General features: G+C 44.8%; 1 protein-coding gene across 1 annotated transcript in view; it reads right to left on the reverse strand.

Moving 5' to 3' along the window:
* Positions 1 to 14,395, reverse strand: part of EFTUD2 (elongation factor Tu GTP binding domain containing 2) — a gene marked incomplete at both ends in the record, with an annotated part of 45,136 nt that overhangs the window by 8,745 nt on the left and 21,996 nt on the right. The window contains 5 exon segments of the mRNA XM_080713548.1: positions 1,251 to 1,386; positions 3,689 to 3,779; positions 4,368 to 4,431; positions 9,131 to 9,255; positions 13,109 to 13,275. Coding sequence (XP_080569674.1) covers positions 1,251 to 1,386; positions 3,689 to 3,779; positions 4,368 to 4,431; positions 9,131 to 9,255; positions 13,109 to 13,275 — 583 coding nt within the window.

Here is a 14,395-nt window from a genome sequence, read left to right on the forward strand (position 1 = left end):
TGTTCCTAGTACTGAAAACAAACAACAAACAAAAAACTGTGGAACTAAGATTCTAGGGAAGTGATGCTGTTTCCTAAAAGGATGATGCTGAAAGATCTGGAGTCACACTGGCATCAGGGGAAAGCAAGAAGCAAGCCTCAGCGTTACGACTCCTCTGAACCCAGGTGACAAGACAGTTTAAAGCTTCCATAGCAATCCGTGGCCAGAGATTCATACTGGTTTTGTTTTGTTTTGTGGGCTAGGGATGAAACCCAGGGCATTCTATCTCTGATCTATACCTCCAACCCTATTTTTTATTCTTTATTTGGAAACGGGGGCTCACTGAGTTGTGGAGGGCCTCACTAAGTAGCTGAGGGTGTCCACGATCCTCCCGAATGCTGGGATTACAAGCGAGTGCCACCACACCTGGCTCTCATATTGTTATTGAACATAGGCATTTACTGAGCTCTTACATTGAGCTATTAAGCATTAAGCATTCCAGCTCTTCTTTCTAGACCTACCTAAAATAATCCCTGAACTAGATGGGCATTATAGTGTATGCTTATAATTTCAGTATTTGGGAGACTGACACAGGAGGACTGCAGTTTCAAGGCCAGTCTTTGGGAATTTAGTGAGACCCTGTTTCAAAAATTAAAAAAAAAAAAAAAATGGGTTTAGGGATGTAGCTCAGAGGCAGAATGCACTTGGGTTCAATCCCCAGTATAACAAAACAAAAACAAAAAAAAAAGAAAGAAAACAACAACAACAACAACAACAACAACTAAAATACCCAAGCCCTAAACTGACTCTTTCCCTCTGTATTTACTTAATGTTTCTATTCAATAAGCTTTCCTGTTTTCCTTACAAATTAATAAACCATACAGGAGCTGGGCGTGGTGGCGCACGCTTGTAATCCCCGCGCTTGGGAGGCTGAGACAGGAGGATCGTGCAGATTTGAAGCCAGCCGCGCTGGCTTAAGAGACCCTGTTTACAAATAAAAATATAAAATAGGTCTGGGAGTGTAGCTCGGAAGTAGAAGGCCCCTGGGTTCCATCCCCAGGACCACCAAAAACAAAAAACAAAAAACAAACAAAAATCCAGGCCCAGGGGTGTAGTTCAGAGGCAGAATGCCTCTGGGTTCAACCCCCAGTCCTGCACACAAAGGTTTCAGGTTCAGAACTCTGACCATCACTGCAGGCTAAGGAAGAGTTCCTGTGAAACTTGTGGCAGGACAGGGGAAGGTTACTGCAGGGGCCATGACTTTTTATCACCTGTGAACTCCCCGAAGAACTTCTTGCAGACCAGCCTGAGCAGCGGGCGGATGTTCAGCTTTAGCTCCTCCTTGGTCAGGTGGATGCCCAGCTCGTCCAGGGTCCTGGGGAGGCTGGTGTCCACATCACCCACCACCTACGACGCAGAGACACGAGTGAGCTGTAGTGAGAGCCCGGGTGTGGTGCTACAGAGGGGGAGGGCACAGGGCAATCTGGAAAGCCTCTGCACTCGGCTCTCTTCTCCAGGGGGAGCTCTTCAGGGGCAACAGTTTGGTTTCAGGGAGCTATGGCACCTATCCTTTAAACTGAACTGGAGCGAAGCCTACTTTAAATTCATCCACCAATAAATCAAACACTCGGTTAGGCAACTGTCAGTGCTGCCCCCTCGTGTCTAGAAAGCAGCATTACTTCCACTCAGGAAATTCCTCACCCCTCCTAATCAAGACTGCTCAGATTTAGATCACTGCACTGGAAGGAACCAAAAAAGGCCACCTAGCATAGCAGTCCACCCGCCAGGACAGGCCAGATAAATCACCCTCAGCCGACTGGAGGTCTCTACTGAGGCAGACGGTAAATTTCTTTTATTAATCAGTTCCAGTCTGACACAAGATACTAAGTACTTTTTGGCACTGATAAAATCTCATTGTTATTTTGTCGTGTTGCCGTTCTGCTTCTGTCGGCAGGAGCAGCCACACACATCCTCTCTGCGTGTATGTCCACTGTGTAGGTGATTACTAATCACCTGCAACTGTTATCAGAGAAAGGTCTGTATAAACATTCTGTAAAACAGTTTTACTATTTTAGTCCTGTACTTTTTTGTGGTACTGGGGACTGAACCCAGGGGTGCTCTATCTCTGATCTAGACCCCCAGCCCCTTCCTTTTTTTTTTTTTTTTTTACAGAGCTGGGGATTGAACCCAGGGCATTCTACCTCCAAGCTATACCCCCAGCCCTTTATTTTGAAACAGGGTCTCACTAAATTGTGGAAGGTTTCACTAAGTACCTGAGGCTGACCATGAGCTTACAATCCTCCTGTCTCAGGCTCCCAACTACTAGAATTAAAAGTATGTGCCACCACGCCTGAGTTCATTCGCTTTCTTTCTTTCTTTATCTCATTGTCTCTCTCTTTAGCTTTCTTTTTTGGTTCTGGGGATGGAACTCAGGAGGAACATTCTACCACTGAGCTATACCCCTGGCCCTGTTTTTTTTTTTTTTTTTTTTTGGTATTGGGGGTGGAACCCAGGGGCATTCTACCTCTGAGCTACACTCCCAGCCCTTTTTTTATTCTTTTATTTGAAACAAGGTCTCGCTAAGTTACAAAGGACCTAAGTAGCTGAGGCTGGCTGCGAACCTGTGATCCTCCTGTCTCAGCCTCCCAAGTACTGGGATTACAAGTGTGCGCCACCAGGCCCAGCTCCCTACTTTATTTTTTATTTTGAAACATGGTCTCACTAAGTTACAAAGGGACTCACTAGGGTGATAAGGGTCTTACTAAATTTGCTGAAGCTGGCTTCAACCCTGTGATTCTCTTGTCTCAGCCTCCCATACATATACTGGAACTGCAGGTGTACACCACACACCAGGCTTAATCCTGCACTTCTGGTGGCATAAAATTCATATATTCTGTTCTATTTTTTGCAATGCTGGGAATTTTAATCCAGTGATATTCTACCACTGAGATATATCCCCAGCCCTTTTTTATTTTGAGATGGGCTCATTATGTTGTCCAGGCTGCCTTAAAATTTTAATGTTCCTGCCTCAGACTTCCAAGGAGCTGGAATTATGGGTCTATACCACTGCACCTGGCTACTTTATATTCTTTTTGTGTATATGTGTGATATTGAGGATTAATACCAAGGGCATTCTACCTCTGAGCTATATACCCCCAGCCCTATTTTTATTCTTTATTTTGAAACAAGGTCTCACTTAATTGTGGAGGGCCTAAGTAGCTAAGGCTGGCTGCAAATCAGTGATCCTCCTGTTTCAGCTTCCCAAGTACTGGGATTAGAAGCATGCAATACCAGACCTGGTTTCTGAAGCTTGTCTTGAACTTGCAATCATCCTGTCTCAGCCTTCTAAACACTGGGATTACAGGAATGTGGTTCTGCACTGGTTTGTATAGCTATTCTTTCAGTGGCTAAAAATATTTCATTTTGCCAGGCATGATGAAACACTCCTGTAATCTCAGTACTAGGGAGGTTAAAATAGAAGGATCGATTCAAGGACAGCCTTAGCAACTCTTCTCTAGGGTAGGCCTTTTCTTTCTTAGCACTATGTAAATTAGAAGGGTATGACAGTTTTCTAAATCTAAAAGATTCCTTAGTTAACAGCTGGGGACAGCAAAACACAACTGAGCAGGTCGAGGGGAGAGGAGTCTGAGTCCAGTGTTTCCACCTGTGCTTAGAAGGGCAACCCCAAAGTGGCCTGACTGACACTCACCTGAGCGAGGATCTTATAAAGGGGCTCCAAGATAAACTCCACGAAGCTCCTCTGGGAGCTGCTAGTCGGGGCCTTTTTTGTGAACTTTCTCCTAAAGAGAAAAAGAATTCTGAGTGACCCAAGAGGGAAAAGGCAGTGTCACTGACCCCAAGAATGTACTGCCTAAATTCTGACTGAGTAGGAGCCAAGTTAAGGTATATATGACTATATGACTATAGTTTCCAAAGAGATTTTTTTTTTTGGTCCTCAAGGTTGAACCCAGGGGTATTTTACCGCTGAGCCATACCCCCAGCCTTACTTTATTATTTATTTTGAAACAGGGTCTCAGTAAGTTGTGGAGGGCCTCACAAAGTTGCTGAGGCTGGCTGCGAACCTGCAACCTTCCCTTCTCAGGCTCCCGAGTACTGGGATTACAAGTGTGGACCACCAGACCTGGCTTCAAAGAGATTCTTAAGAGGACACAGAGTGATGACACTCCTGCATGCCTGGGAGGGGCCTGAAAGCCTCAGGAGGACAGTCTCTCACCCAATCAGAGATCATAAAAGCAACCCACTTGGGAGGAAGGATGGCAGTTTGTGTTTTAAGTAGTTTGAATCTTAGGACTGTTTCTCTATCTTTGCTTACCGGGAAAATACATCACCCCTTCACTTCTCCAGAGCCACAACTATACTCTACTTACGTCTTAGGGTTGAAGTAGATGTCACCCCAGAGTCTTTTAGCAAATTCCTGGTAATTAATGTCACCTGCAAAAGAGCCACAGAATTACAATCTACCTAGCAACATGTTTGAAATTCTGCTTCAGGGACCACAAGTGGTTTCGTAATTTAGGAATTCTAGGGTCCAGACCTTTGTTTTTTTCTTCTTGTGGTACTGAGGATTGAACCCAGGAGCATTCTACCTCCAAGCTACACTCCCAGGCCTATTTTTTCCTTTATTTTGAAACAGGGTCTCACTGAGTTGCAAAGGGCCTCACTAAGTAGCTGAGGCTGTCTGTGAACCACGATCCTCCTGCCTTAGCCTCCCAAATACTGGGATTACAAGTGTATACCGCCAGGCCTGGCCCCTGTTTTTTATTATTTGTTTTGAAACAGAGTCTCATTAAGTTTCAGAGGGCCTTACTATGTAGCTGAGGCTGGCTGGGAACCTGTGATCCTCCTGTCTCAGCCTTCCAAGCACTGGGATTGTAGGTGTGCACCACCACACCCTGCTAGGCATTTCCTTCTAACTGACAGGCAGAAAGGCACAAAGCTGACAAGGCTGTGCTAAAGCCAAAGCGAGAACCCGTGAATCTCCCTTCCGGCAAGCACTAGAAATGGGCTGAGGCATGGTGTGTGTCTTTTCCAGAAGGAACAGGCTCAAGTGCCTATACACATCCTCTGTCTGGATCTAAACCCCATCATTTCTAAAAGCAAAGCTTAATGGTTCTTTCCTTCTTTTTCTCTCTGTGTGTGTGTGTGTGTGTGTGTGTGTGTGTGTGTGTATGTGTGTGTGTGTGTGTGTTGCTGAGCCACGTGCTAGGCAAATGCTCTGACACTGAACTATATCTATGGCCTTTTATTCTTTTTTTATTTTTTATTTTTTTGTGGTACTAAGGATTGAACCCAGGGGCATTCTGGGTTTACCTCTGAGCTACATTCCCAGCCCTAATTTATTTATTTATTTATTTACTTATTTATTTATTGGTGGTACTGGGGTTCCTGGAAGCCCTTCTACCTCCGGCTACACTCCCACGGGCTACATTCCCAGACCTATTTTTATACTTTTTTATATGGAAACAGGGTCTCTTAAGCCAGCACAGCTGGCTTCGAACCTGCTGTCTCTGCCTCCCAAGCGCGGGGATTACAAGCATGCACCACCACGCCCGGCCTAATTTTCTTTTTAAAAGAAAATTTTCGCTGGGTGTAATGGCCCACACTTGTAATCCCAGCACTTGGATTGTACTCCCACCACACCCAGAGAGACCTTTTTTTCAAAATAAAGAATAAAAAATAGAGCCAGGCGTGGTGGCACATGCTTGTAACCCCAGCATTTGGGAGGCTGAGACAGGAGGATTACGGTTTGCAGACAGCCTCAGCTACTACTTCGTGAGGCCCTTTGCAACTCAGTGAGACCCTGTTTCAAAATAAAGAATAAAAAATAGGGCTTAGGGTGTAGCACAGAGGTAGAATGCCCCTGGCTTCCACCCCCAGAACCGTAAAAAAAAAAAAAAAAAAGCAGGGCTGGGGTTATAACTCGGAGGTAATGCCCCAGTACTGGGAAAAAAAGAATCGAAAAGCTGGGCATGGTGGCACCTGCCTGTAATCTCAGTACTTGTGAGGCTGAGATGGGAGGATTGTGGATTTGAAGCCAGTCTTAGCAATTTAGCAAGATTTTGTTTCAAACTGAAAAATAAAACAGGTGTGGAGGTAGAACGCCAGTGGGTTCAAACCCCACACACAAAAATAAGAAATAAAGGGCTTGGAGCAGAACACGGTGTCATACTCTTATAATCCCAGTGCGTGGGAGGCTGACAGGAGGATCACAGGTTTGAGGACACTGTCAGCAAGTAGTAAGGCTCACCAACCAAGTAAGACCCTATCACAATAAAACAATTCTTTCTTTCTTCTTTCTCTTTTTGCGGTACTGGGGATGGAACCCAGGCAAATTCTATCTCTAGAGCTACACCCTCAACCCTATTTTTTTACTCTTTATTTTGAAACAGGGTCTCATTGACTTGCAAAGGGCCTCACTAAGTCCGTGAACCGTAATCCTCCTGTCTCAGCCTCCCAAATGCTGGGATTACAAGCGTGCGCCACCATGCCTGGTGCATCATTTTTTCTTTTTTGACCTATCTAGAAGTTCTACTCTATTGCTGGTATAGGCCACCTTCCAGGTACAGTGTCAGCATAGAGCTAACGAGCTCCAAGCCCTCGAGAGAAAACACCAAAGCCGACCTTTGTCTCTCTCTCTCTCTCTCTTTTTTTTTTTTTTTTTGTGGTACTGGAGTTCCTGGAAGCCCTTCTACCTCTGGGCTACGCTCCCAGACCTATTTTTTATATTTTTATTTGCAAACAGGGTCTCTTAAGCCAGTGTGGCTGGCTTCAAACCTGCGTGATCCTCCTGTCTCCGCCTCCCAAGCACAGGCATTACAAGCGTGCGCCATCGTGCCCAGCAGCCTTTGTCTCTTACCCATCAATATTTTTAGTTTGACTGCAACTGTCAAACCCGGTCAGACTGAACTAAGCAATTGTGGCATTTAAAATTCAAGATCTTCAATCACGCATGGCGGCACATATTTGTAATCCCAGTAGTTAGGAGGCGGTGACAGGAGGATGGCAGGTCTGAGGACAGCCTCAGCAAGTAGTGAAACTCTCATCAACCTAGTGAGATCCTGTTTCAAAAACAAAAATAAAACAAGGCTGATTATGTAGCTCAGAGGTAGAATGCCCCAGAGTTCGATTCCCAGTACCACAAAGTAAGTAGTAAGTAAATAAATAAACAAATAAAAAATATAAACCAGGCATGGTGGCGCATGCTTGTAATACAGGCATTAAGGCTGAGACAGGAGGAGGATTGTGGTTCACAGACAGCCTCAGCTACTACTTAGTGAGGCCGTTTGCAACTCACTGAGACCCTGTTTCAAAATAAAGAATAAAAAAATAGGGCTGGGGGCCAGGCGTGATGGTGCATGCTTGTAATCCCAGCATTTGGGAGGCCGAGATAGGGGGATCACAGATTCACAGCCACCTGCAGCTACTTAGTGAGACCCTCTGCAACTCAGTAAGACCTTGTTTCAAAATAAAGAATAAAGAATAAAAAATAGGGCTAGGGGTATAGCTCACAGGTAGAATGCCCCCAGGTTCAATCCCTGGTATGGAGAAAAAAAAAAAAAAAATCCTGGGATTACGAGCATGTGCCATTATGCCAGGCTATTTTTTTTGTTTTAAGACGGTCTTACTAGGTTACCGAGAGTCTTGTTATGATGCTGATGTTGTCCTCCTGTCTCAGCCTCCCACATACTGGGATCATAGGGATGCACCACCACACTGGGCTAGAATCAAGTTTTATTTTGGGGGCGGGGGGATACTAGAGATTGAACCCAGAGTATTCAATATTCTACCTTCTAGCTACACCCCCAGCCTAATTTTTTATTTCTTATTTTTAAACAGGGTCTTGCTAGGTTGATGAAAGTGTCACTATTTGCTGAGGCTGTTCTCGAACCTGTGATCCTCTTGTCTTAGCATCCCTAGTGCTGGGACTACAGGTATGTACCACCATACCCGGCTCTAAGGACTTAGTTAAAAGGCATCCTTCCCACCACAGAGTGAGGTGAGGTAACCAATAGTGAGCACAGACGTGCTGGTGCTCCATGCCTTTCTGTCATGAGGCCTCTCATAGGGCCTATCTCCTTAGTTCTAAACATAGGGTAATAACTCTCTTTTAAGTATGTACTCTGTTGACACATAGGCGGCTATCAGCAGGATATGGTTCCTATGGCAACAGGAGTAACTGGTGAGGTACAGAGATGGAGGCTGGGGAGCCCCTTGGGAAGGGAAGCCAGCCCCAAGGATCTGGTGTTGAGGCCCTAGATACCCATAAATCTTTCAACTGGATCTGCCAACAATGGCTTGTACTGCTAAGTCTGAGTTCAATATGGGTTCTCAATTAGGCCTATCAACACTAATAGTGAGAAGATTCTACCTTTAAGAAGGAAGTCTGCTGCTGAGCATGGTGGAGCATGCTTACGATCCCAGTACTTGAGAGGCTGAGAAAGGAGGACTGCAGGTTAGAGGACAGCCTTGCAAGTAGCGAGACCCTGCTTCAAAATAAAATAAAAAAGGGCTAGAGATTTAGCTTGGCTGTAGAATGCTCCTGCATTCAATCCCCAGGGGCATTAAGAAAGAAAAGAAGGAAGTCTGAAAGTGCTTTGTGGGCATAGATAATTCCCATTTTATAAACTGTCTCACGTTAGGAGAGATTTTTATTTCTAAAATGAACTTTCTCTTCCATTTCTTCCAAGTCATTTTTCTTTTCTTTCTTTCTTTTTTTAATTTTTGGTGGTACTGGGGGTGGAACCCAGAGGCTTTCTACCTCCGGGCTATACTCCCAGACCTATTTTATACTTTATTTGGAAACAGGGTCTCGCTAAGTTGCTGAGAGCCTCACTCAGTAGCTGAGGCTGGCTTCGAACCCGTGCGATCCTCCTGTCTCAGCCTCCCAAGCACAGGGATTACAAGCGTGCGCCACCACGCCCAGCTTCATTTTAATTTTCTTATCATTAGAAACTACTTAAAATGAAAAAGAGGTCTGGAGGCCAGAGAGTCCCAGATGTGACAACATAAGTGATGAAATGCTCCCCCTTCAGCAGGGTACTGTGACAAGAAGCCAAGTTCTGAGCCATTCAGTGGGAAATGCACGCCGGACTCTGGGGAGATGGGAGAGACAGAGCCAGCCAGCGCTTACCAAAGGTGTCGGCATAGATCTTGGCAAAGGAGCCCAGCGTGAAGCAGATGCTGTACTGGGAGCTGGAGAAACAGACGTTGCCCAGAAGCGGAGACAGGATCAGGTTCTCATCGGTGGAATACATGCTGAAAGAGAGAGCAGGGTGAGCCAACGCCAGGCTGTGCAGCAGCCCAGACGCACTGCCAAGGGGGACGGCGGGAACTCCATCACAGCCATCTCCAGCCCTCAGGAGGGGTTTGCATAAGACTCTCAGCTCTGCCAACAGCCTGGTCCAAGAAAGTGACATGATGGACTTGTTCCCTAACTCGCAGTAACAAGCTGAATTCTCAGAGCTGGGAACATTCCGCACAATCTTAGAAAAGCTGACCACACAGGACAGGCAAGGAGAAACCTGGAGGACAGAGGCAAAGACCTCGGAACACGAAAAAGAAACTTAATACAGAGAGAAGCACATTTTTTTTTTTTTTTTTTTTTGGTAGTGCTGGGATTGAACTCAGGGGCATTTTACCTCTGAGCTACATCCCCAGCCCTATTTTTAATTCTTTATTTTGAAACAGGGTCTCAATGAGTTGCAAAGGGCCTAAGTAGCTGAGGCTGTCCGCAAACCTGGATCTTCCTGTCTCAACCTCCCAAATCCTGGGACTACAAGTGTGCGCCGCCACGCCTGGCTCTATTTTTTATTCTTTATTTTGAAACAGGGCCTCACAAGTTGCTGAGGCTGGCTGTGAACCTGTGATCCTCCTGTTTTAGCCTCTCAAGTACTGAGATTACAAGCATGTGTCACTATGCCCGGCCTCCTGGCTACTCTTTATTCTGTTTTGTTTGGCTTTGTTTTACAACTTCATGTTAAATTGTATTTTATTATTTACTATTCATTTGTTTACATTTTGTAGATGCTGGGAAATCAAATCCAGGCAGGTGCACATGCTAGGCAAGTGCTCTATTACCTAGCTATATCCCCAGCACCAAACTTTTTTTTTTTTTTTTTTTTTTACTAGGAATTGAACCTATGGGCATTCAACTACTGAGCTCTATTCCCTGCTCTTATTTACTGTTTGTTTGTTTTGATTTTTGGTACTAGAGGTTGAACCCTGGGACCTCCTACCTCAAAGCTACACCTCTAGCCACACATTTTTTATATTGAAACAAGGCTCTCACTAAGTTGCTAAGAGTCTTGCTAGGTTGCTGAAGCCGGCCTCAAACCTGTGATTCCCCTGTCTCAGCCTCTCAAGTACTACGATTATGGATGTGTACCAATATACTTGGCTATTTATTTATTTAGATGCTGGGTCTTGCTAAATTGTCCAGATTGGCCTTGAATTTGCCATCTTCCTGTTTCAGCCTTCCAAACTGCTGGAATTATAGGGGTGCCCACTATGCTTGACTTTTTTTTTTTTTTAAAGAAGTTTATTGAGCCAGGTGTGGTGGCACACACTTGTAATCCCAGTATTTGGGAGGCTGAGACGGGAGGACTGCAGTTCGTGGACAGCCTCACCTACTTAGTGAGGCCCTATGAAACTTAATGAGACCCTATTTCAAAAAATAAAGAATAAAAAATAAGGCTGGGGTGTCACTTGGAGGTAGAATGCCCCTGGGTTTCATCCCTGGTACTGAAAAAAAAAAAAAAAAAAAAAAAAAAAAAAAAAAGTTTATCAAGCTAGGTGTAATGGCACCTAGATATAACCTAGGTTATAGGCACATGCTTATAATCCCAGCATTTTGATTTGGGAGGCTGAGACAGGAGGGTCGTGGCTCACCGACGGCCTCAGCAACTTAGGCCCTTTGTAACTTAATGAGACTGTTTCAAAATAAAGAATAAAAAATAGGGCCGGAGGTGTAGCTCAGAGGTATAATGCCCCTGGGTTCCATCCCCAGTACTGAAAGTTTATCAAGCCAGGAATGGTGATATATGCCTGTAATCCCAGTACTTGGAAGGCGGAGGCAAGAGGAATGCAGGTTCAAGGCCAGCCTCAACAATTTAGGGAAGGCCTCAGCAATGTAGCAAGACCCTATTATCAAAGAAAGAAAATAAGGCTGGAGATGCAGCTCGGAGGCAGAATGCCCTAGCTTCAATCCTCAGTACCAAAACAAAACCAATGAAACACAGTAAACGGCTCCTTAATTTACTTAATTTGTGTTAATAATAACAAGCGAGGAGTGATGGCCCACACTTGTAATCCTAGTACTTGGGAGGCTGAGACAGGAAGATTGACAGTTCATGGACAGCCTCAGTTACTTAGTGAGGCCCTTCGCAATTTAGTGAGACCCTGCTTCAAAATAATAAAAAATAGGGCTGGGGGTGTAGCTTGGAGATAGAATGAGCCCCTAGGTTTAATTTCCAGAACCACACACACACACACACACACACACACAAAGATATTAACAGCCAATAGGAGACAGAATGAGCTCCTAGGTTTAATCTCCAGAACCGCACGCACACACACACACACACACACACACACACACACACACACGCAAAAAAGATATTAACAGCCAATAGGAGATAGAATGAGCCCCTAGGTTAATCTCCAGAAACACACACACACACACACACACACACACACACACACACACACACACATTAACAGCCAATATTACTCAGTAATTAGTTCCCATACAGTGAGCACCATGTTAAGTAGACATCAAATAATTATTCAACTTCTTGTAACACCTCAATAAGCAAATATTACTACTTTTTTTTTTTTTTTTTGTCATACTGGGGATTGAGCCCAGAGGCATTCTAACTTCAATCTGCACCCCTAGCCTGATATTATGTTTTATTTGGAAATGGGATCTTGCTGGGTTGATGCAAGTCTCACTACCTGCTGAGGCAGTCCTTAAATCTGCGATCCTCCTGTTCAGCCTCCAAGTACAGGGATTACAGATGTGCACCACCACAACTGGCATTATTACTTATTTATCTAGGAGCAAACTAAGCTTAAATAATTTCCCCGGTCAGAGGTGTGGTGGCACATGCTTGTAATCCCAGTACTTGGGAGGCTCAGACAGAAGGATCGCAACAGGTTCTCAGCTAGCCTCAGCAACTTACTGAGGCCCTCTGCAACTTAGTGAGACCCTGTTTCAAAATAAAAAACAAGGCTGGGAGTATAGTTTGTAGGTAGAATGTCTCCCTGGGTTCCATCCTCACTAACACACACACACCTCAATTTTACATGGTTGGTATGCAGTGAAGACTGATCTATATTCCAAGGTTCTGATCATGATTTTACAGACACGTGAAGTTGCACAACTGGTTAAGACACAAGGTTAATGAGGCTAAATTGTGGTGTCAATCCTTGGGGAGACATGAAATATGTCATGGGTCTTATCCAACCAGCTCATTAATATGTGTCAATAAATAAACCAGAGTTGCTTCCAGAGGTATTGGAGGGTAAAATTAAGATTTATAAAAACAGAGCCAGGCATGGTGGCCCACGCTTGTAATCCCAGCATTTGGGAGTCTGAGACAAGAAGATCGCAATTCATGGACAGCCTCAACTATTTAGTGAGGCCCTTTGAAACACAGTGAGACCCTGTTTCAAGACAAAGAATAAAAAATAGAGCTGGTGGTATAGCTTGGAGATGGAATACCCCTGAGTTTTATCCTCAGTACTGCGCAAAAAAAAAAAAAAAAAAAAAGAATAATAATTTAAAAAAAGAATAAAAAATAGGACTGGAGGTGTACTTCGGAGGTAGACTGCCCCTAAGGGTTCCATCTCACACACACACACACACACACACACACACACACACACACACACACACACACACACTAGAGGTGTACTTCGGAGGTAGACTGCCCCTGGGGTTCCATCTCTCTCTCTCTCTCTCTCTCTCTCTCTCTCTCTCTCTCTCTCTCTCACACACACACACACACACACACACACACACACACACACACACACACACACAGAGAAAGAGAGAGAGAGAGAGAGAAAGTCTCCAAGGACAGTAAATCCACTTCCAGGAGTCTTTTACCTTATTAATCCATTGACCTCATCCACAATGTGGCGCAGCTTGTAATAAGCATCAGTTGGCGGCAGTTTGAGCTCCAGGATCAGCCGGTCGATCTTGTTGATGCACACGGTGACTGCCAGCCTCTCCTGCACTGCGTGCTTGATCAGCCGCTCCGTGTTCAGCATCACCTGAGAAACACAAGGCGCAGGTGGTGACAGGCGCAGAGAGCAGAACGTCCAGAGCCAAAGACGGCACTAAACTTTCAAAACATGAAGCACAGGGAGAAGAGAGCATGGGGAAAGACTGCTGGGTAAAAGCGAGTGAACGCTACCAAAGAGAGATGCAGGAGTGTTCTGTTTTTTGGTATCAGAGATGGAACCCAGGCGCACTGTACCTCTAAAATACACCCCAGCCCTATTTTTTTTATTCTTTATTTTGAAACAGGGTCTCACTAAGTTATGGAAGGCCTCACTAAGTAGTGAAGGCTGGCCACAAACCTGGATCCTCCTGTCTCAGCCTCCCAAATGCTGGGATTACAAGCATGCGTCACCAGGCTCGGCTAGTCTTTTTATTTCTGAAACAAGGTCTCACAGAGTTGCAAAGGGCCTCACTAAGTAATGAAGTTGTCCATGAACCGTGATCCTCCAGTCTCCACGTCCTGAGCGCTGGGACTGTAAGTGTGTGCTACATCATGCCCAGCAAGATGTAGGAGTTTTAAGAAGGTACCCTGCGGACTGAGAAATGCGCAATCACTGATAATTCTGGGAGCTAGGGTGTAGTTCAGACGTTAAATGCTTCTAGGTTGAATCGCCAGGACAGGAGCATAAAAAAAAATTACAAATGCATACACATATACATTTATGGATAGTAATGAGTTAAAACCCAGTAACTAAATGAAACCCAGATATTCCTTCCTGCTGATAATAAATAAGCAAATGGTGTATGGGGGGCCTCTTTTTAAAAAGTCCAACCAATAACTACCAAAGAAATAAAGAGTTGGAAAAATCATCATTTGCAACTATCATAAAAATAAAAGCCAAGAAGCCAGGCGTGGTAGCACACACTTATAATCCCAGCATTTGGGAGGTGAAGACTGAGGATCGTGGTTCACGGACAACCTCAGCTGCTTATTAAAGCCCTTCACAACTCAGTAAGACCCTGTTTCAAAGATAAAAGAATAGCCGGGTGTGGTGGCGCACACTTGTAATCCCCGCGCTTGGGAGGTGGAGACAGGAGGATTGCACAGGTTCGAAGCCAGCCACGCTGGCTTAAAGAGACCCTGTTTAAAAAAAAAAAAAAAAAGTATAA

The sequence above is a fragment of the Muscardinus avellanarius genome (assembly GCF_963383645.1).
Source record: "Muscardinus avellanarius genome assembly, chromosome: 16".
In the NCBI taxonomy this organism is placed as follows: Eukaryota; Metazoa; Chordata; class Mammalia; order Rodentia; family Gliridae; genus Muscardinus; species Muscardinus avellanarius.